We start from the raw sequence: 22,890 nt of genomic DNA on the forward strand, positions 1-22,890 counted from the left end.
TTTCCCAGAGTAGAAATGTCATTTTTAAAGCATAATAATTCTGTGGCTTCTCCTTTGGATGCGGATGTTACCGTGTCTAGATCAAGATTTTGCACACAGTGCTAAATATATTCACTAATTATGTGGCTGCTGATAGGGACCTTCTAATGTCCTTTTGAAGAGGTAGGCAAGGGCCTGCTCCTCAAACTTCATAGCTTAAAATCTCCCCAAATGGGATCTCTATCAGCCGGCTTCATCTTACCCACAAAACCTATCCCCACTCCAACATTCTGCAAAGTGGCACTTATATTTGAGTCCCCCTTCCTTTGTAAAGGGTTACTTCTCCCCAAGTATTTATACCTCATCCAGATGCTTCCCCCCCCCCCCCCGCCCTCCCCCCACGTCTCCTGCCCCAAAGATTTGTGGTAATTCACACCCTTCCATGAAATTCACAATGCTCCTTTCCCCACTGGCTTGTTCTCTCACATCTCTTTATGCCTTCCCTGAACTCTTAGGAACCTGGTAGTTACTTAAGTAATACTTTTAAAATAAATTTAAACTTGTGGCATAATACAGGTGATTATAAAAGGATAAAAGGTTGTTAAGTTAAAAGCTACGGCAAAGTTTCCTGAAACCTATCTGACCAGGTCCACATCTGGCATGGTTTTGTTCCTATTAATAAAAAATCAAGCACTTAATGCATTTTGCAATCCTGCAGAGAAAAGAGGTGGAAGTTATTCATCTAGTAAGTAGTGTATCTATCTAGTAGTTCATCTAGTTCTTAAATTGCTTATGAATTCCACTGCTTAGCAGAGGGTTTATTTAACATCTTTCCTTGGCGTGACCCTTGATGGAGAAGGAGTTCCTGGTTCCCTAAGTAACTGAAACGCCCTGCCCCACAAAGGATTTTCCTGAAGACCCAGTAAGCCAACTTCGTAAATTGGTGCATTTTTCACAAGTTTGAGGACTAAACCCAGAATCCGCCCCCTCCCCTCGTCCTTCCTCCATCAAGCTACAGGCCTTACTCTTAACTGATGGGAAAAACTGCTACAAATTTACATAAACAGCTCTTTTACTTGTGCTCAAAATCTCCTGGGGCGGGCACGAGTCTCCGAGACTCAGGGGCCTGGGTAGGGCGGCCAGAGCAGGGATTAGAAGACAGGGCCGCGCAGGGCCACAGCGAGGGCGACTGGCACCGGGCCTCTAAATCACAGCGAGGTTAGTGTCACGCGCCCGCCTCCGCCCTCCGCCCCCCGCCTGATAATGCAAGTCCAACTTCTTCAAGGACTAAAATTCCAGCAAGGCCCCTTAGCTGCTTTGAACTCCAGTAGGAGGGGATCCGAGAGCGACCACGGCGGCCACACCCGCTCCGTCCGCTGACAGACCGTGTAGGAGGATGCGGCAGTTCAACCGCTACCCAAAGACCTGGGCGGGGCGTCATGCGGCTCCTGGGCGCTGGTTGGTCATTCCTTGTCCCCGCCCCCTCGGCCCTGCGCCGCCTCGGTGTCCTTTGACCTCGATTTCAAGCCATGCGCTGAGCAGCGGTTGGTCCGGCTACCCTTAAACTTGAGTTGAATCCACCCAATGAAGAGCGGGCCTTGCGGGGACTGTCGGGAAAGGCGGCTGGACTATATAAGTAGCCTGCGGGGCGTACCCTCGCGTTGGGGTTGCCGTGCAGGGCTCTGCGGAAGACTCGTTGGGAGAGTGGCTTGTGTTCGCTAAGGCAGCGCCTCAGGGACGATGGCGGAGGGAGACAATCGCAGCACCAACCTGCTGGTGAGTCGAGGGGGAGCCGAGCAGGGCCTCCAGACATCGGTTGGCTTCGCCAGGCGGTGCTGCGGCCTCGTTCCTATGCCCCGTAGCGGGCCCCGCCCTCCTCTCCCGGTTCCCGGGCGCAGAAGACGACGCCTGCCCCTTGGGCCTCTTAGGTAGCTCCAGCGTGGCGGTCGCTAGATGTATCGACCCCTAACGTCCCGGGGAGGGTACGCGACGGGGTGAGGAGGGCGCGTGATCAGGCACCGCGAGTGATCACCGCGAATAGGGGATGAAGAGGAAGTGGGAGTAGGAGGGCTTTGATAAGCCTGGGGTGCAGCCTGGGACAGAGGGCCGCGAGTGGCCTGTCGAGCGCTTCTCAGTCCCAGGTTCCCAGTCGTATCTGGGTTTCGTTCTTTTCTCCGCCCCCCCCCCCCCCCCCAATACTTGGGCAGGGGTGGAGGGTCAAGGGGCTGCTGGCGAGAATTTATTAGAGCTGGCACCGCTTAAACCGCAAGGAGGCTCTGAGCTCACCGCGGGGAACCGGGACTAGGGGACCAGCAAGGTGGATAGTGGGAGGACCTGGCTTTCGTCTGGAGTTTGTAAGGGGGGGGTGTGTGTTACAGGACGACCTTAGAATAAGCAGGGGTCCGAAGGAACTGCAGTGACGTTATCACAGGCGGACAGAGTCAACCTCACTACAAGTTTCACGGCATGATCTGGCAAAAACAAACAAACAAAACACGGGAGAAATCCTTGCTTTGTCTCCGTTGCTTTTCCCCAAGGAAAGACCGGACACACACCACGACCACAATGAATAGAGGAACCAAAGAATTTAGTGTTTGACGATTGATTTTTCCAAGAGCCCAGATGCTAACTAATTAAATGACTTTGCAGAGCAGTTTTGATTGTGCACGATTTTCATCTTGCGTTGGTTTTTAGAAATGCATGACCTACTCCTTTAAACGCACACACTTCTCAATAGTTGGCATAGTTAGCCCCAGTCAGGTTCCATTTAAGAGGATTGATTGAAGCACAAAGAAATTGCCCAGATTCACACAGCTTACTGAAACGACAGATCCTGCTTGACCTGGAGCTTAAGTGTTCTTTCCAGCAGAGCAGCGTAACTTGAGAACAAGGCCTTTGGCTTTGCATTTCCTCAATTCAGATCTCTTAACCTCTGCGTATCTGATAGTGTAACAATACCATCCTTTTAGCTTGTTGGGAGGATGAATTAAAGCATAAGTATATAAAATACTTCGAGTTTGTGGCACATAGTAATCCCGTGTTTAACTGTGTTAAGAAGGATATACAAAGTCAGAAATGTGAAAGTCACCTAAGTGATGAGTGGCACAGATAGCATCTTTGTTATGATTAGGTTGCATTTGCATCTTTCCCTGTGATAACATTTATAAGAACATGTGGGTTTCTTGTTTCATTTATTTTTCCTGTACCAAAACCAGTTTAAGGGCTTTTTACCACATTAGCTTATCCTAAAATCCTACTTCGCAGAGAAATTTGAAGTCTCACCAGATGTCCTGGTAAGTGTAAGAAGCACTCCGTGTATTGAGATATATTGAGCTTAAGATGCCTCATGTAATTTGGTGAAAGTAGTTTGACTTAATTGTGCAAATGATGCCAGCATCGAAATGATTCCATTACACAAAGCTATTTTAAAAATTGAATGCTGTTCAGGGAGAGGCTTTCCTAATGGCTTTAGAAGTAGGGGTATAAATCAGTGAAATGACAAAACAACAGATCTATTCTAACCACCCGAAAAATGAGTGAACTTAATGTGATTTAATTTTATATTTTGAGGGCTGCCACTTAGTAGTCTGTGACTTTGAGAAAGCTAGTTACCATTCTGAGCCCACTTTCTTTAGTTGTTAAATGGGTCTAATTATCCCCACCTTGAGGGGCTTTATAGGAATTATGTCACATTCTTTATGAAAAGAGTAGCCCAGTGCTTGGACTTGGAAGTTGACCACTGAACGATAGGTGGGGTTTGTTTGTTTTTTTACTCGTAATTAATTTCTGTCTTTGGTACCAAAATGGCAGAGTGTTTTAGAAACTGATTTAAGATAATGATTTGGTTAAGAGCTGTTTTACATTCTTGGTGCCTTAAAATAATTTACTTCTCTAGGAAGCACAGAGATGCCGAGAGCAGTAAAATGATCACTTTACACGTTGATCTTCTCTGCAGGCCGCAGAGACTGCAAGTCTGGAAGAGCAGCTTCAAGGATGGGGAGAAGTGATGCTGATGGCTGATAAAGTCCTCAGATGGGAAAGAGCCTGGTTCCCACCTGCCATCATGGGTGTGGTTTCTTTGCTGTTTCTGTAAGTGAGCTCTTAAATTAATATGGATTGTACTTGTTATTAATAAGGGCTCAGGTAATACCCGGCCTCCATTTTTGAAAGTGCCTTAAATCTTTTGTATTGTGTAATCTGTAAAGAATGCCTTTTCTTAAAGCACTTCTCCTAGTTTTCAGAATTTATAGTACTTATGTAAGCTCGGGCACCTAATGCAGTTGAAAAAATCAGTGGCGCTCACCCTTTTTGGTCTTAGGATCCTTTACACTCCTAAAAGGTATTGAGGGCCCCAGGGAGCTTTTGTCTCTTGATATTCACATTAACCATTGCAGCTATGATGTCATGTATTCTGAAGCTTCTCGGAAAACCACTTGTGAGAAACTTAGAAGGAAAAGGACAGATAACATCTTTAAGACTCAAAGGATTAAATGAATAAATGTCTTCAGCTAGGAATAATAATGACTGTTTTTCTAACCTTCATTATTATTATTTTTTAAACAGGACTATCTACTATCTAGATCCATCTGTTCTGTCTGGTGTTTCCTGTTTTGTTATGTTTTTGTGCTTGGCTGACTACCTTGTTCCCATTCTGGCTCCTAGAATTTTTGGCTCCAATAAATGGTAGGTGGCGTAATGACTTGGCAGTCTAATTTCTGTGAAGTTACTGAACCTGGTGGCTGTGATTACTATGCAGCGAGAATTGTCTAATCATCAGATACCTAGAGGTTAGGATTGTTGCTTTTACGTGAAGAATTTCTTAGGTGATGCATATAAATCATGAATTTTCAGTATTTACAGTTCCATAGTTCCTTTATGGGCTAGCATTTATTTTGGCTTTTTTTTTTTTTTCTTTATAGACCTTTTATTAAAGTGATATTTTTTGAGGTAATGTTTTATCAAATACTGCAGAACTCATAATGAACTTTCTGTAGAAATTGTTTACATTTTACATTCATTTTCTTTGATATTTAAGATAGTATATTTCGCAAGCTATTTTTGAAAGAATACGGAAATAGTAACATAGATTTTTTTGTCCATTTATGTAATGAATGTCTGCTGTTAGGCACTGTTCTAAGTGCTGTGAAATATTTTGACTTTTAAGATTGATCTTGTGTTTAAGGTTGATACTGAGGCAGTGTAGTGGTAGTTAGCTAAATGCATAGCAAGTGCTTCAGAACAGATTCATTCAAATATTCTAACTTCCTTCTGATCCAAAAAATAACAAAACTAGATGAAGTAGATTTTTTGTTTGTTTTTTTGGTCCTAGTTGCTGTTCTTCCTTGGTTGTTTATTTTAATTTGATTAGTAGTCTACATGTGCCTTTAGTTTTTTGTTCAATTATAATAACAAACTATAATACCAAAGTATTTTATAATTTTATAAATTATATAATTTTTATATATAAATATAAATTAAAAATATTTTTCATAATTATATAATTTATAAATTATAATTCTGTAAAATTAAGACTTTTTAAATTAATATGCCTTATGGATCTTTAAGAATAAATTTGGACATTTTAGGGGAATATGCTTAAGTTATGGGATAATTAAGCATGTTTATTTAAAGATGTTTCCCCTATAGCAGAATGGATTAGTGGTAGAAAATGTCCTTTGAATTGTTTTTCACATGTAACAATGCATTGCTGCTGTGTTTTGGGCAAGTTTGTAACCATGTAATGTAACAACTTAACAAAGGACATCATCCTCTGACCTTGAGTTTATTAGTCAGATGACATTCTAATCTGCTAATTCATAACTCTGGGAGAAAATTTTTCAGAAGTAAACCGTGAACGTTTCATGGTAATCAGTGTGTGGCTCAGTCCACAACAATTTTATTTTTTGATCTTAATGGAGAAGGAAGAACACTGTTTCATAGCCACAATTCAGCCTTGACCATGGGCAGCATGTAAGGTCCAGCTGCTGACAAGGAGTCTCAGGGCTCATCAGGAGCCCTTCTGCTGTATCTGTCACTGCAGTTTTACAGGGACAAGAACTAGAGGAGAGAAAGGTACATAGCTGCCCAGTGAAGGGTCTACTTCACCACAGCAGCCATCATATCTGTGTAGCAAAGACAATACAAGGGCGAACTTTTTTTTTTTTTTTTTTTTTAATCATAATTCAAAAAAACAAAAAAGGGCTTTCTTGGAGGATCTTTTTGTATTTTTACTCTATTTTATTTCTATTTTCCCTCCCTGGGACTAAATTTATAAAGAATTTGGATTTGAGCTGTTGGTTGCTACCTTGGCATCAAGTGGGCATGAAGCCCAGTATTATGCTTGGAATGTAGTTGTTAATCATCTTACTGGAATGCTCAGATACAGCTGTTGGGTAGAAACTTAACGTCTTCCTCAAAACAGTGAGACCCTGATGAGCTACAACCCAGGATTCATTAGAATCTGAAAAATAATACAGGAATAGAGAAATTAGTCTATACCGATTATAACATGGCCCATAGTAGCCTTGAGTCTTTTGTTACTATAATTAGTTAAATGTGGCTTTAGAACCAGGGATTACCATGGTTTTGTGCATACACGTGTCTTTTTTTTTTTGTCTTTTTTTTTTTTTTAACATTTATTTATTTTCGAGAAAGAGAGAGGCCATGAGCAGGGGAGGATCAGAGATAGAGAGGGAGACAGAGAATCTGAAGTAGGCTCTAGGCTCCAAGCTGTCAGCACAGAGCCCGACGCGGGGCTCGAACTCACAAACTGGGAGATCATGACCTGAGCTGAAGTCAGAGGCTCAACTGACTGAGCCACCCAGGCACCCCTACACGTGCCTTTATGTAAAAACTCATTCCTGTGCTATACCAGGGGTCTTAATACTACAGAAACTTTTTCATGTTCATAAGAGAATGGTGAATTGTTTTTTATTTAGACTTTCTTTAGGGGATAGCTTTTTAAATTTGAGAGGATGATATTTTCTGTTTACTATAAAGATTTGCTTATAGTGAAGGGGAAAATTTTTTTGTAGGACCACTGAGCAACAGCAAAGATTCCATGAAATTTGTAGCAATCTAGTAAAAACCCGACGCAGAGCTGTGGGCTGGTGGAAACGCCTCTTTACACTAAAGGAAGAAAAGCCTAAAATGGTACTTTTTTTGTTTTGACTTATTTAAGTAGAGCAAACTTTTAAGATCGAGTCCATTTTTATTCACTGTAGCCTAATGATGGCCTTTTTGTTTTAATAGTTGTAGTTTGATATTTATTATTCATTGGTTTGACTCCTCCAACTACATTTGTAAATGTTTATCTGTATGAATTAGATTGAATTATTGGAAGTTAAAATTATATTTTGCATTTAACTTTGTACTCTAGCAGAGCAAAATGTTTCTTCTATGCTTACTAATATAAAAGTAAAAGACAAATACTTAAAAAGCATTTATTCTCTTATCTCTTAGCTTCACATGAGGTTACTATGTGAATTATTGATTGTAAAAGTATAATTGATTTTAAACTAATTTATATATAGAATGACAGTAATTCTAGAAGGGAATGTGTATAAATTCTATAAAGTAGACCTAATGGAATTTCCTATGGGTTTTTATGTAATACATAAAACCTAATATGTAAGATATATATAATCCTTAGATACGAAGTCTTTTAAGAAAAGTTGTAACAAGTACTGGATTATTTTCTAACCTTTGAAACAGCGTCCTACAGTTAGGCTTCTGGGTCTGTTTCTAGGGGTTGATAACTTCTTGTTGTTTTCGTTGTTAGTACTTCATGACCATGATCGTTTCTCTTGCTGCGGTTGCGTGGGTGGGACAGCAAGTCCACAACCTGCTGCTCACCTACCTGATAGGTAAGTCTCTGAGGAGGGGCTGTAGACATATTCTGGCCGTAGAAGTCTGAGTGGGACTTTGTAAAGTAGTATCTGTGTGCTTGTCGAGTTGGAAGGTACAGATGGAGGAACTGCCACTCTAGAAATAGAGAATTAAAACCTACAGCCTTGCTTTCTGGGAGTCTGTGGTCTTCGAGTAAGTTAAGACATATTAACCAAGGTAGAAAGTGGTGTGGAAGAGGTAAAAATAAGCACCGTTCGTTATCTGAGGTTGGGGGGTGTGACAGAAGTTTCAGGGGATCAATACCAGTGAAAGTAATGGAGTGTCTGATAGTCTGGGAGACTAACTTCTATAAAATGTAATCACCTGTAGGAAGTTAATTAATGCCTCCTTAATTTTGTTTGTTTATTTTTAAGTGACTTTCTTACTGTTGCTTCCTGGATTGAACCAGCACGGAATCATTTTGAAGTACATTGGAATGGCCAAAAGGGAGATAAATAAGCTTCTCAAACAAAAAGAAAAGAAAAACGAATAATGCGTCTGCTTTACTGAGTGTAATGAATGGCATACACCTTGTCCTTGGGAACAGTTTCTCTTAATGCTGTCTGGATTCTGAAATGTTACAGAAGTACCTCCTTGCTCTCCCTCTTTCTGCCCTTAGTTAGTAGAAATTCAGCCTTGCCAAGTAAGGCTTTATGCATAGTGTCTTCATGTGAAGTGTAGCTGAATGCATTCTCATCACTTGGCCTTATGTGGACAATTCGTTCGTGAGTACGACTTGTTTTGATTTTTCTCACCCAGGTTCTTTGAATTCTTACTTTTAGGCAACTTCTTTAAAAATACGTAGTGGTGAACTTCACCTTTTAGTATACTTAACTGTGACGTTGGATAATTGTTTCTGTTGATCTTCGCTTTAGCTAGATACAAGGTAGTGGTCTGTGGCTACAGGAAGCTGGTTCTACTGTCTGCTTCCACAGTCTGCTTAAACTGTCTGGCTCCATGAATACAGAGACCAAGTTTCCCGCTTCTGATGAAGAGACCAATTAAGATTCATTCCTCACACTGTTTCTGTACTGTGGGAGAAGATCCTTCTGGAATCAAATGAAACCAATTCCACACCCTAGTATGTGTTGGCTTCTGCCTTGTGCAAAACTTAGCAATTTGTAAGAAACACTGATCCTTCTTCCCAAATGGGGAGTGTGACAGGCTTAGAGCTCTTCTCTCCTTGCTCTGAGACTTCAAGTTAGTAGATCCTTAAAGGCTTTTTAACAGCAGGCTTCTAAAAGTTTGTGTTAAGTATTCTTAGCATATTTTTAACTTCAGATTTTCCAGCTGACTGAAACTAAAGTATATAATAGGTTAAGACTCAGGTCTATGACCTTCACTCCAACACCAGCCAATAAAGGACAGAAATCTTACTATATGTAGTCAAGATTTCATTTCAGTAGAAAATAAATCTTCTCCCTACTAATTTTTCAAGACCAGACTAAGCCTTTTAAAGGTGAGCCTCAAGATTCTCATTTGAAGGTAATTGTGGGCTGCTTTGGTCCCCTTAGATTGAGCATACGAGGTGGTGACTATGCTGGCATCTGACTTTTTCCCTAGTTATTTCTGTGAAGAATGCAGGGGTTGTCGGGGAGAGCAGACTTTTGGCAACGATAGGTGGCCTCTGGTCTACAGAGATTTTGTAACTCCTTGGAAAGTAGAATCATCCTCCCTCTTGGTAGCTAGAAATTTAGAATAGTTGAAAACTGTAGGAATTGAAACTCTGAGGGCTGAAAATGTGACATTTGGGAACAGTTCTTAAACTCTGATTAAGTAGCTGTAATATAGTTTTGTGAATTTATTGCACTGATGCTGTAAAACCTGGACCTTGTGGTATATCTGTCCCTAAATAAGTGTTGTTTTCTCCCCTTCAATATTACTGTAAACAATGGCAACCATTGTAGCATAATGTTTGATTTTTTTTTTTTTTTTTTAATGTTCCATATGAAACCTACAAACTACCTTAATTTTTACATGTGTTTTCCATTGTAGATAAGCCTGTCTTGCTGTTTGGATTTTTTTGTGTATATGTGTTCTACCAATTAACTACTTTTGCAGTTTTAATCTTGTATTATTTCTTCTACTTGGTTTTGTGTAAAAGGGGAACAATAAAGCTGGAATCCCTCCTTGTGTCTTGCTTTCTTTATACCTTAGCCATTAAGGTGTTGACAGGATGTGTGAATCCAGTTACTGAACTACCCTGAGTGATCATTACATGCCTACTCTTGAAGAACAAAATGAAATAAAAGGTGTAAATTAATTGATTCAGCAAACTTCAGGCACCGTGCTAGATGGAAAAGGAGATACAACGGAAAGCCATGGCCAAAGATGAAGTATGAGAGGGCCATGCTGGAAGAACAGGCAGGGAGCAGTGCAGGCTGGAGAGAAAGTGCCTGTTATGGTTACTTCTGCAGGACCCAGCTCAGAGTTGCATGACGTACTCGCTTATTGGTGGATGACTTCTGTCTGTACTTTGAACTCTAATCATGAAAAGTTTTACTGGCACCTGGTGCCGCGCTCAGTTAAGCATCTGACTCTTGATTTTGGCTGAGGTCACGATCTCGTGGTTGTAAGATCGAGTCCTGCTCCGTTCTGAGTGTGGAGCCTGCTTAGGATTTGCTCTCTCTCCTGCTTCTGCGCCTTCCCCTTCCCTGCGCTGGCTTTCTCTCTCTCTCAAAATATAGTAAAAAAAAAAAAAAAATTTTTTTTTAATTGAGGAAGGAGTGCCTGCCTGGCTCAGTCAGTACAGCATGCAACTCTTGACCTTGGGGTTGTGAGTTTGAGCCCATTGGGCATAGAGTTTACTTAAAAGGATTAAATTGTTTTATCAGTGGGCCTCATTGTCTGTACTTAGTGGGTCTTAGGAACAGATTCGATATCAAATTCTGAGCCCTCTAACCATTGCTCCCCACCCCCCACCAAAAAGTTTGGCTCCTTCTTAGAGCCTTCTGTGGGTTTGGTGATCTTCAGAAAAGGAAAATCTTAGTCATGGTAGGTCTGCCCATGGTCACCTGAGTTTTGAAATGCTGGTGTTCTTCCATCCAGCTGTGATTCATTCTCAGGCCAGCGTGGCTACCCCTGTGCCGGCTCGGGCTCCAGCAAAAGTCCTTTTTTGATGCTGGCCTTGGCACCATCTCCAGTGGAGTTCCCATCATCCTGGAGTTCACAGGACACCAGGAGGCTTTTTGGAGTTGGTCGGGTGAAGAAGAGTGAAGGGAGGTGCCTGGCTGGCTCAGTTGGTAGACATGTGACTTGACCTCAGGGTTGTGAGTTCAAGCCCCACATTGGGCATGGTGCCTGTCTAAAAAAAGGTACTTTTAAGTCCCCTGTTTACAGGACAAAAAAAGGGGGATTTGTGAGTGTTGAGGAGTGGTGATTTTTACCAGTATTTTATCTTCCACACGTTGACATTTTTTTTTTTTTCAAAAAGTTGGCCACTTAACCGACTGAGCCACCCAGGCTCCCCCACGTGTTAACATTTTAACAACTCAGATCACAATCGTCTTCAAAGACCTCTCAGCAAGCAGGTTCCAGTTTGCCTACAGCATATATGACAAGCTTGTGAGGCAATTTACACATGGCCCTCGTCCTGTTGCCATATGCCTCCAACTTATTTCTCACTTTCAGCCCAGGCATTCTGAGGTTTCTGTCTTTATATGATTCCATTACTTCCTAGTTCTTGGAGCTGTTAGAAGCCTAGAATATCTATTGCCCCACAGGTCTTCAAGTTTTGAGATCAGGTAGACCTAGGCTGAAACCACATCAAGTAATTCAATAGCTTAGACAAGTAACCACTTTTTTGTTTTGGCATTTATTTATCGGTTGGTGGATTGATTTGTTTGTGCAAGTGGGGGTGAGGGGGAGAATGGGGCAGAGGGAGAGACAGAATCTCAAGCAGGCTCCGCCCTCAGCAGGGAGCCCAATGCAGGGCTCAATCCCACAACCCTGGGAGCATGACCTGAGTCAAAATCAAGAGTTCTGTGCTCAACCAACTGAGCCACCCAGGCGCCCTGCTTTGACTTTTTAAATTAAGTCAATTTGGGGACGCCTGGGTAGCTCAGTCTGTTAAGCATCTGACTGTTGATTTCGGCCCAGGTCGTGATCTCACTGTGAGTTGGAGCCCCACATCAGGCTCTGTGCTGACAGTGCAGAGCCTGCTTCGGATGCTCTCTCTCTCCCTCCGTCTCTGCCCTTCCTCTGCTCTCTCTCTCTCTTTCAAAATAAATAAAAACGTTATTAAAAAAATAAAGTCAATTTCAGATTGAATTTCATTTTCTCATTTGTGAAATGAGGGTAAAAGTACAGATCTCATAGGGGCATTATACAACTGCATTTGTTTCGAGGATTCCATGAGTTAATTTCCTGGAAGCACACAGTGGTCGTCACGAATTGGTAGTGTTGGTACCCTTCATGACACAGGTCAAATGGCACCTCTGTGAAATCTTCAACTTCCCAGGCCACCTCTGCATTCCCACAGCACTTCATCGACATCCATTAAAGCACACTGCTCACTATTATATTGTTACTTAGAGGTTTGTTTTCCCTGCTGGGATCTGAACCTCTTAAGGTCAGAAACGTATTTTCGTCCTCTCTCCATCTCATACAAGTCCTGGCACACAGAAGACACTCATTAGATGTTTGCTGAATGAATGAGTGAAATGTATTAAGAGATAGTGGTGGTACTATTTTTCTGTTTATGGGAAGGTTCTTGAAGGAAAGTGGGTTTTTTTTTTTAAACGTTTATTCATTTTTGAGGGACAGAGAGCGAGCGGGAAGGAGCAGAGAGAGCAGGAGATACAGAATCCGAAGCAGGCTCTGGGGCTCAAACTCAGGTTGTGAGATCATGACCTGAGCTGAAGTTGGACACCCAACCGACTGAGCCACCTAGGCGCCCCGAAAGTGGGTTTCTTAACTCCCCACTGTTGTTAATGCCTCAATTAAGGTGAACTGCACATTTTTACTAAACAAGACATGTAAGTGTACAGAGAACCAGTTCATCAAAGTAATTTTCATTAAGGGAAACCAGGGTGGTTCAGTCGGTTAAGCGTTCAACTCTTGATTTTAGCTCAGGTCGTGATCTCACGGTTGGTGGGTTGGGGGGGGTGGCCATCAGGGTGATTCTCTGCCTGGGATTCTCTCTCCCTCTCTCTGCCACTCCCACAGAGAGAGCACACTCTCTCTCAAACTAAAACAAAACAAAACAAAAAACAGCTAATGGTCCTTTTGTAATGTAAATTATACCCAGAGAATTCTGTATCCTGGAGCTGTGCAAACTGAGAGTTTTGCTTTCCTCAAGGTTCACGTAGGTCATGTCTACAGCCAGCAGGGGGCTCAAACTCCCAACCCTGAGATCAAGAGTCACATGCTCTACTGGCTGAGCCAGCCAGGAGCCCCTCAAGGTTCACTTAGGATTTGAGAAGAATTAGGAGCAAGGTGGGCTGAGAGACTACTGTTGATTGAGCGCTCACTCTGTCAGGTTTTGTGTTTATTCTTCTTACTGAAGTGTAGTTGATACACAATGTTGTTAGTTTGAGGTGTACAACATAGTGAACTGAAAATTCTGTACATGATGCAATGCTCACTACAGTAAGTATAGTTACCATCTGTCACCACGTGACATTCCTATAGTGTGTTAATCTCTTTTATATGGATTATTTCATCTATCCTCATAGCAACTTCAAGTGATTAGGAGCATCATTCCCATTTTACACATGGGCAGACTGATTTATTCACCAAATATGTATCAAGAGCCTACTGTGTGCCAGATAATTTTTCTAGGAGCTGTGAGTACAGCAGTGAACACAACTGACCAAATCCCTCCTTTCTTGGAACTTAATGGAGACAGTTAAATACACTTCCAATATTCCAAGTGCTATGGAGAAAATTTTAAGCCAGGCAATGAATGGAGTTAGGAGGAACGGGGAGAAGGCTCCATGAGTGTGTGTGTGTGTGTGTGTGTGTGTGTGTGTGTGTGTGTGAATAGAGTCTGGGAAAGCTAGCGAGCCAGCTTCCTGGCAAACTGGAAACATGTTCAAGTTAGAGGGAAAGGCAAATGCAAAGGCCCTGAGGTGGAGTACGCTTGGGGTGTTTCTTTGAAGAAACAAGCTAGGGAAGAATGGTGGGGAATGAGGTCTGTCGTGCCAGGGCCAGAAGGCAGGTGTGCACATCACAGAGGAACTTGTAAGCTTTTGTAAGGAATTTGCATTTTGCTGAGGGTGATGGGAGCCAGTGTGTGATCTGATTTAGGTTTTAAAGAGGTCATTCTGGCTACCTGTGGAAAAAACAGGGGTGAGTAAAAGGGAGGTCAAGGGTGAAAGCAGCGACCTAAGGAGGCTATTGCAAATACGTGGGACTGGGACATTAAGTAACTAGCCTCAGGTCCCTCAGCTTCGGAGAAGTCACTCCCTTACAGGGTAACAGATCCCGGCTTCAAGCAATAGCTAAAGCTCCCTGTTGTTCCCATTGTCAAAATACACTGAGTGGGGCACCTGGGGGGCTCATTCTCCATTAAGCGGCTTGCTTCCGCCTAGGTCATGATCTCCCGTTCCCCAGTTCGAGCCCCACATCGGGCTCTGTGCTGACGGCTCCGAGCCTGGAGTCGCCTTCGGATTCTAATCTCCCTCTCTCTCTGCCCCTCCGCCACTAGTGCTCTGTTTCTCTCTCTCAAAAATAAATAAACATTAAAAAAAAAATACATTGAGCATTTACTACATGCCAGACACTGTGCAAGCCCTTTGCCCCATTATCTCATCCGACCTTTGCAATAACTTTCTAGAGTTAAGTATTATTATCCCTCCCCGCCCCGCCACCTATTTAGGGAAGGTTCAGAGAAAATACGAAGACTTATCAAAACTAGTTCTTGTCCGGGTGCAGAACTGTTGATAAAAACGACTGGTTCAGAATCCTGAGTACTTTTTTTTTTTTTTTTGAAACGTTTGTGGCTTTCATCCAAACTGTGTATCCTGGAAGTTTTAGAAAGAAACGTTTGGAGCTCCAGTAAATAATTTCTAAGAATTAGGGAGCACTGACTTAAAAATATGTTTTTGACTTTGAAAAAATAATCTAGGGGCACTTGGATGGCTCAGTCGGTTGAGTGCCTGACTTCGGCTCAGGTCATGATCTCACGGTTTGTGGGTTCGGGCCTCTCGTCGGGCTCTGTGCTGAGAGCTCGGAGCCTGGAACCTGCTTCGGATTCTGTGTCTCCCTCTCTCTACGCCCCTCCCCCACTCTTACTCTGTCTCTCTGTCTCTGTCTCTCTCGAAAATAAATAAATGTTAAAAAATTTTTTCCAAAAAAAAAAAAAAAGGAAAAATAATCTATACACAGGTGTGGAAAAACAAACCACAATTGTATATAGAGAAAAGCAAGTCTTTCATCCCAGTTCCTCAGGCCCTCGTCAGAGGCAATTTATCGATTTGCGTGGCTCCTTTCAGAGATACTGTAAATACACAAATGTAAAAATCTATTCTAAATGGTGAACAGTTATTACAACAAAAATTAGCAAATATCTCAGCCATTTTCAGTTCAGTTTTTTACAGAGTAAGGGCTAGAAAGGTGTCAACCTCGATCCTTCCCACCCCGGCCTCACCTGGAGAGGTCGATTCCATCGATTCTCTGCTTCTCACCCCTGAAGAGGCTCCGCCCCTTCACCCGCCTTCTTCCAGTAGGCAATACTTTTTTTTTTGGCCCGCCGTTAAAAGTCTCGCGATAGGCCGCCCGCTTCCCATAACTCCGTGCGCTCGCCCCTCCCGTCCTCTTTCCGCCATCTTTCCGCGCCGGTGAGTACTTCTCTCTGAAGGATCTAACATCATCCGTTGGCTATCTCTGCCATCCTGCAGTCTGAGCCTCAACTTCGGTGTTCTCTGATGGTGCCAGGGCCTTCTTGGGCGGAGGATGCTGCGCTTGCGAGGGTTTGGGCAGGAGTAGAGGAGAGTCATGCCCGTCCGCTCCACGCTCTGCATTTTGGGGATCCCGGTTTGAGAAACGCAGGCCGCAGCTCTGGCGGGAACGGAGCAATCGGCCGACGGGAGAGGCGGTAGACCCAGCGTGGTCGGCGGCTCCAGGACCTCCCCTTAGTGGCTGGGGTAGCGCCTTGGCTCCGGGCGGCGGGAAGCATCGGGGACGGTGGCCGACGTGGGCCGAGCTGGCGTCCCATTCCTTCAGCCGCGCTGTAAGCTTAGGAGGGTGAGGCCACTCAGCAGGGAAAAATTGCCTTCTGCCTGGGCTGGCAGTTGGCTGGTAGCCTAGATCTTCTGGGCTCCGGGATTTCCCTTGATACTTTGTGGAACTTGAGGAAGCAGGTTGGATTCCTACTGTTGGAGCTTGAAGCATGCTTTGGGCTCCGTCCTCAGTTTTCACAGCGTTATTAGAGTATCGGGCAGTTCGTGCACATTAGGATAGAGTCGTGTCCGGTGCACGTAAAAAGTTCTACTTGTCACTGGTACGATTGCTGCCGGGGCACAACTTTGGGTGGCACACGTACCGACGTTTTTAGTTAGTGTTAGTGAAAGCTAAGTATCTTTTGGACAAGGCTGACATCGAATTTGTTGGTTAAAGGGCAGTGTTAATAGTCCAATTGCTGTTGGATTTCAAAAGTTTGGAAAACCTGCCTGGTGATTTGCAGGTCCCGTTCTCAATAGATGAGCGACCGTAGCTGACATTGCGTGGGGAAACCTGCCTGCTTAGAGATAGAACAGTTTAATGATAGAGGCAGAAGGAAAAGGATGTGTTTGCAGTGGAATGATTGGGAGCCTTTTGATGTTGAGAACGCCGGTAAAACCCCTGTTTTTCCTTCCCTGAACAGCCATAATGGTGCGCATGAATGTCCTGGCAGATGCTCTCAAGAGCATTAACAATGCTGAAAAGAGAGGCAAACGCCAGGTTCTTATTAGGCCATGCTCCAAAGTCATCGTGCGATTTCTGACTGTGATGATGAAGCATGGTAAGTGTGTTTTAGGTTTTCATGTAAGGATACTGAAGGAATCCATTCTGTAGACATTAGTTGTGCTGGACAGGACTGGGAAGATGGGGGAGCTAGGTGTAGGTTATACTTGGAAACTCATGCAATGCAGTGGGGCAGTGGAAGGGGTAGTTGGGACAGATAAGCTATTCAGGAAGCGCTGAGTAAGTTAGGACTGTTGAAAAGAGGAGGAAGTTTGTGACTGTTGCTCTGCTCTGTTAGTAGTTTGGGAGCTAAAATGGCCTTTCTTGGTGTAATAGCTGCTGCTGCAACTGGTCGTTCAGCGTATCCTGAGCTCTTCCAAGAGTTTTGGGATGGAAAGGAAAATTGTTGCGGGTCTTGGGCACAGAGTAGCTTAATGGGAGGCAAGGGGAAAATAATCCCCATTAGAATTGCAGGGTGGGTTGTTTTGGGGTGTTGGCGGCCGGAAAAGTTTTGATTCAGAGCAACGGTCTTTTCCTAAACCATGTAGACAAGCAGTCACTTGAGGTGATGTGAGAGGAAAGTAGGCAAACAGTGGGAATCCTAGAGCATAAGCATTTAGGTCTGTTAAGTTGATAACTTCTTTTCTGTAGGTTACATTGGCGAATTTGAAATCATCGATGATCACAGAGCTGGGAAAATTGTTGTGAACCTCACAGGCAGGTTAAACAAGGTAAGAGTTGATTATCTTCCACATAGAAGAACTTTAAGAATTTCCAAACATGGTGTTAAACATGTTGTAATTGGCCTTATAAAACTGAATTAGTGGTGTGCTTGTTCCACCTAGTTAGGTTAAAAAAATTAAGAATTGATTGAAATCATTAATTTTTATGTCACGTTTTGATTGATTTTTTTTTTTTTCTCTAGGGTTGTATTTGCTCTAGAATTATTAGTTGACCTGATGTTTGTGGAGTATGGGGGCTGTCTGAAGGGAGATGCCACAGGGTGGGGGTGCATTGAACTGATGGTACTGGTGTTTCAATATCGGATGGTACGCGCCGCCCACCCAGTGGCTTGAACTTGTGCCGAAGGACGGTTTAATCCTATCTGTAAATAACTTTGTTCTTCGTCTCTCTTGGTGATAATGTTGTGTTTTTTGAACAGGATTGGGTTTTCTAACAATATTAATACCTACATTTTTATTGGTGTGGGCTATATGGGTGTCTGAGTTTTGTGCTCCATTTCAGTTTGCATTGTCAGCATAACCTGTTGGATATATTTGATCTGATGTAGCTTAACTTATTGCATGTGTTAAGGGGCAGGTATCTTTAACAAGGTAGGGTCCCTGAATTGCTACCCTACTTTTGTGTTCAGGTTTCTAGCTTTCAGATTTGCAAGGAGCTTGACATCCTGTGGTCCAACACAGATGAGGGGAAAACAGGTCGAGAAATGAGTCGTTAGTGGCAGGGGCCAGATTGATTGGTAAGGTTATTCCCCGGTCCAACAATTTGTTTTATAAAGTTGCTTCCTTGTCTAGTGAACTTGCTTCATGTGTGGATACCTACCTAATGTTGGATGAAAACTACTGAAAGTGAAGCCTTCATGAGAGATTAGAAGAGTTTTCAAGTTAATTTTGAGACTGTTCTAGTTGTTAGCCAGTAGACTCCAGCCAAAATAGAATTTGGATTCACTACTCATTGTCACTCAGACCTTCACAAAGTGTTTTTGAAGTGGAAGAGGGTGTGTTTTCCTACTCTAAGGAATTAGGAAGCTGACTTAGGCCCAAGGTACCCTCATCTCGCACTGCCCAACAGTGGCAGAGCTGGCTCCAGAATGTAGTTGACAGTGCATTATAAAACTGTCCCACAGAATGACTTGAAGTTTAAAAAACAAAGACAAAAACCTCTTAAGAGAAGTGCTGTGCACCCAATTCCTCTCGAATATTCACTATACATAAAACTTGATAAGTAAGTTTGAACAGTATTTCCCAAGTGGAACTCCTTTGTGGCATTCTTGTTCTGTGGTAGCTTGAAAAATGGTGGCAGTTGAGCTTTCTGACCTTAGCTTTCTAACCTTGGTGGGGCAAAGCAAACGTCAGTTTTCAGTTTTTCTCAACTTCAGTTTTCCTCCCTTGTAGGACACCGTTGCCTCAGTTTCCTTCATGCAAGAGATGGATGTACCCTTACTGTGGAAGTTTAATGGGGCTGAGAAGTAAGGTAGTGTTTAGAAATTAGATTGAAATTCCAATTTTGGTCACATCCTAAGATCTGCCTGGTTTAGGAGAGGTTTAATTCTTTTAGCCGAAAGAGATTTTGCTGCTGGAATAAATAGAAGCCTGGGTGTGGTCGAGTGGAGGTCTCACAAGTCTACTGTTACAGCTTGCTTGGAGGAAGAACTGCTTTGCCCTTTGCCTGTGTCTGTATTCCTATTATCCATTGTGGGGTTGCTCTTGACAGTTGACACCATAGCTGACAAGGTCTTGATGAAAAGGAAAACCTGAGTGGGTCTCCTGGCTTAGGGCATTTGGGCCTCAGAGGCCCATTTTCAGTTTCTTTGGGTTCAGATCTGCCTGTGGAAGTGTAACTGTTGTAAAAATTTTGAGTAAGTTCTAACCTCATAGTGTCCTTTAGCTTCCTGTTAGGCATTTTGGAGTGGCAAGGCTCCTGTGTGGATGTGCACACAGCTGTCTACCTGCTCTCTTAGCCCTCTGGAGTTCTACTTGAATGGTACTAATCCTGAGTGTTCTCACATGATCATCTCTGGTGTATAAATATCAGGAACCTTTCTGCATTGATATTTACAAGTGTGTTAGTGATTTGTAGGGTAGAGATGTGAGGGGGGCATATGTAGCTCTAATCAAGGAGATTTTTGATCCCCTCATGTTTTTTTTTCTAAACCCAGTTGATCTAGTCAGGGATCTTGAATGAGCCTACAGTAAGCACAAACGGTCTGCTAGTGGATGTTTGAACTTTTCTTGTGTTTTAGGATTTGCATGTAATTGAACGATTAAATGTTTAGTGCTCTTGGCGAGCTCTCACACCGAAAGGTGATTGTTGCTTTGTCCCAGTAGCAAACAGGGCAGGTAACTAAGGACTCTGTTCTTTCAGGCTTCCACCCATTTTGCTAGATTAGTTGATTGTAAATGTATCCTGGTAGTTCATTGATGTGGAACAGCAGTTCTTAGATTTCAGTTTTGTATCTGAAATTTTTTTAAGTTCTAATATTTTGCACTTTTAGCTCATAGGTGAAGAATTGGTGACCCTACATCTTCATTTCAGCCTTACTATGTGAAAAAAAATTTTTTTGAGTACAATTTTGTCTAAGTCTTAGTCTCTTATCTCTTTAAAATCTGGTTATTTGTTTTGGGACAACTAGCCAATAGGGATGTACGCAGTTGACCTGGTCTTGCCATATATTGCCTTGTGTTCTGCCTCTTCTGTTTACTTTTTAAATAACTTTTTCCAGGCATAGTCGTAATTCCGTGTATTTTTGAAATGACGTGGATGTTAAGATTGCACAGAATAGTTACCCAGTAAATGCTGAGTTGGTTGGTTTATATGACTATTTAGATACAAATTCCATTTGTGTTAATAATTTTTTTCTGGTATTGGTGAGATGTGAACGGTGTTTTCTGTTATGCTTTTACAGTGTGGAGTGATCAGCCCCAGGTTTGATGTACAACTCAAAGATCTAGAAAAATGGCAGAATAATCTGCTCCCATCCCGCCAGTTTGGGTGAGTTGACTTTCCTCATATGAAAGAAATTAATGCTAAGGATTGCTGTGGTGCACTTGGACCACTAGAGTGGAGGTTTTTTTGTTTTTATTAGAGTAGTAATTGTCTCCATCCCCAATCGTCCTGACTCAAGGATTAGCTCTCTTGCGTTGCCATATTTCATGTGCTAAGCGACAGTGTGTCCCCTTTAATATCTGCTCTCTTGACTCCATGCATATAGTTCATATTATATTATGTTCACTGTGATCTTGTTCTATGGCTAGAATCACTTCTGAACCCTAGGCCTCTGGGGAAACTCAATTTCTTCATCCTTTTAAAGAGAAGGAGTTCAAATCCTTGCTTTCCTGCTTTAAAGCTGTGAGGCCTTGCAAAACTCCTAGCCTTGGTTTTGTCATCTGTAAAACTGATAATTGTTCTCTTCATTTACATTATCAACTGATTTGATTCTGGCAAAATACTTTCAGGCTCTGACATGATCCAGTAAGCGCTTAGCTGTTTGTGGTTAAGAACGTAAGCACCCCCAGTCATATGTTTGGTGATGTGGTTGGATTTATTCCCACTTCATGGTTACTGTTTTCCATGTATAGTGTCATGAATTATTTCTGATTATAATGGTGCTAATTTTAATGCCTCACAGTTTACTTTGATTCCCATAGTAACCTTTGAAGTAGCCAGGCCAAGTAGGATTTCCATTGTCCAGATGACTGCCTCTACAATAGGTTGCCTGTGATCGTATAGTAAGTGGCAGAAACAACTCAGTCAAGTTTATGTCAATGCTTTATTGCTTTAAACTGTCTCCTTCCCTGAGAACAGAAAGTGACAGTTTGAAATTAAAGGGAGTTCAGTTTTTGTTTGCAGTTAGGTTTAATAGCATTGTGTCTTGGTGTTAGCTGAGGGCAAGGCTGTAGGAGTGTGTTGTAGCTAAGGTTTTTGGATTTGGGTCTTTGGTTCCAGGAGCCATGCTTGCACTTGCTGGCCCAAATAGGCAGCCTTAGTCTCTGCACCCTATTAAAGGAAGGCGTCTTAAGCACTGATGAATGTTGGTCTTTTTCTGTACCACAAAGCGGCTCTATGTTGAACTATTTTTAGGAAAAACTCACCAACATGTTTTTTTGTTTTTTGTTTTTTGTTTTTAACTTTCCATAGTTTCATTGTACTGACAACCTCAGCTGGCATCATGGACCATGAAGAAGCAAGACGAAAACACACAGGAGGGAAAATCCTGGGATTCTTTTTCTAGGGATGTAATACGTTCATACAAATAAAATGCCTCACTGGACTCTAGTGCTTCCCTCGGTCGTTTTGAACTTTACAGCAGAGTAGCAAGAGCGTCACTGTGCAGCCTTTGTTAATTGGGGAATGCTGTTTCCCTGAAGTGCATAAGAAAGTCTTGCCTTGTGATAACTCACACCATCATGCTCATGGCTCGTCAGAGGAGGTTGTATCTAGCCCTGGATCGCTGAATCTGGGTTGGGGTCCAGGTGGTGAAGCTTTCCCTTTCTGGAGTCTTATGTTAACCCTCGAAGGAGTGATGGCCTTTCCTGATGTTAGCTTGACAACACACATTTCATGCACTGTTCTTAACTGTCCTAAAAATATGAGATGGCTACAGTTAACTGTAAGTGCCTATGAGGAAGCAGGCAGGAAGCAGACCACTAGAGCCCACAGCTCACTAAGATTTATCTCCGAGTAAATTTGGATGGCATGTCAGTAACATATTAGCAGTATGTGTTTGTAAAATGTCAGAAAAATGAAACCTTTTAAAAACTAGTTTTATGGTAAACCTGTCACAGATGTATTCCTGGAATTGAGAAAAATTAGTTTGCTGGACCATGTCACATGGGGAATGCTTATAAATAGCTCAACCATCAAAGAGTGTAGGGTGGCTTCTGTGAAGTACACCAGGGCTCCACTCCCCATTTCTAAGCAGTGCTGTCCAGTAATGTAACAAAAGCCACATATGTAATTTTACCTTGCAGTACCTGTATTAAGACAAGTGAAGAGAAGCTGAATTTTTTTAATAACCTGTATGTTCAAACTTAAAATTTTAACATGCAATTGGTATGAAATGGAGTTTTACTCATTGTAATAAGTCTCTGAAATTATGTATACTGTACATTTATTTACACTTACAGCACATTTTAATTGGGATCAGCCCCTTAACATAACCACATGTGACTGGTGTTCCCTGTTGGACAGCACAGGCTAGATCTTGATTCTTGGGAGATCTGTGGGTCTGGCTAAGGAGAAAGGAAGCTTGGAAGAAAGCCCAGATGGATCATTGTGCACCTGGCTAGCTGCATTTGCCAGGCAGGGGAGTAGAATGAATGGGGCAGATCACAGCCTCAAGAGTTAATTGTCTTCTAGTCCTGTGAGCCAAAGTTGAAAAAAAGTCCAATTGCCAGC

The 22,890-nt window shown here is 42.6% G+C and overlaps 2 protein-coding genes and 1 long non-coding RNA gene across 5 annotated transcripts; 2 read left to right on the top strand and 1 right to left on the bottom strand.

Annotated features, from left to right (window-relative positions):
- Positions 1 to 1,459: 1,459 nt before the first annotated feature.
- Positions 1,460 to 9,995, top strand: ARL6IP1 (ADP ribosylation factor like GTPase 6 interacting protein 1). The gene is made up of 6 exons (XM_045460059.1): positions 1,460 to 1,755; positions 3,935 to 4,068; positions 4,543 to 4,662; positions 7,014 to 7,131; positions 7,760 to 7,844; positions 8,241 to 9,995. Exons 1-6 carry the CDS (start codon positions 1,720 to 1,722, stop codon positions 8,357 to 8,359), a joined length of 612 nt encoding a protein of 203 aa, XP_045316015.1. The 5' UTR covers positions 1,460 to 1,719; the 3' UTR covers positions 8,360 to 9,995.
- Positions 6,213 to 15,561, bottom strand: LOC123588799. Its single transcript, XR_006708010.1, has 3 exons — positions 15,458 to 15,561; positions 10,881 to 11,050; positions 6,213 to 6,439 (listed from the first exon to the last, which is right to left on the bottom strand). It is a non-coding gene; the product is annotated as an uncharacterized LOC123588799 (long non-coding RNA).
- Positions 15,546 to 21,768, top strand: RPS15A (ribosomal protein S15a). Of its 3 annotated transcripts, none has more exons than XM_045460060.1 (5): positions 15,546 to 15,647; positions 16,673 to 16,810; positions 17,404 to 17,483; positions 20,399 to 20,484; positions 21,631 to 21,768. In XM_045460060.1, exons 2-5 carry the CDS (start codon positions 16,678 to 16,680, stop codon positions 21,722 to 21,724), a joined length of 393 nt encoding a protein of 130 aa, XP_045316016.1. In that variant the 5' UTR covers positions 15,546 to 15,647; positions 16,673 to 16,677; the 3' UTR covers positions 21,725 to 21,768. The 3 variants fall into 3 exon arrangements, with proteins under 3 accessions (XP_045316016.1, XP_045316017.1, XP_045316019.1); XM_045460061.1 differs by having other exon boundaries at positions 15,644 to 16,053; XM_045460063.1 differs by having other exon boundaries at positions 15,644 to 16,039.
- Positions 21,769 to 22,890: the final 1,122 nt, after the last annotated feature.

The sequence above is a fragment of the Leopardus geoffroyi genome, chromosome E3 (assembly GCF_018350155.1).
Source record: "Leopardus geoffroyi isolate Oge1 chromosome E3, O.geoffroyi_Oge1_pat1.0, whole genome shotgun sequence".
Lineage (NCBI taxonomy): Eukaryota > Metazoa > Chordata > Mammalia > Carnivora > Felidae > Leopardus > Leopardus geoffroyi.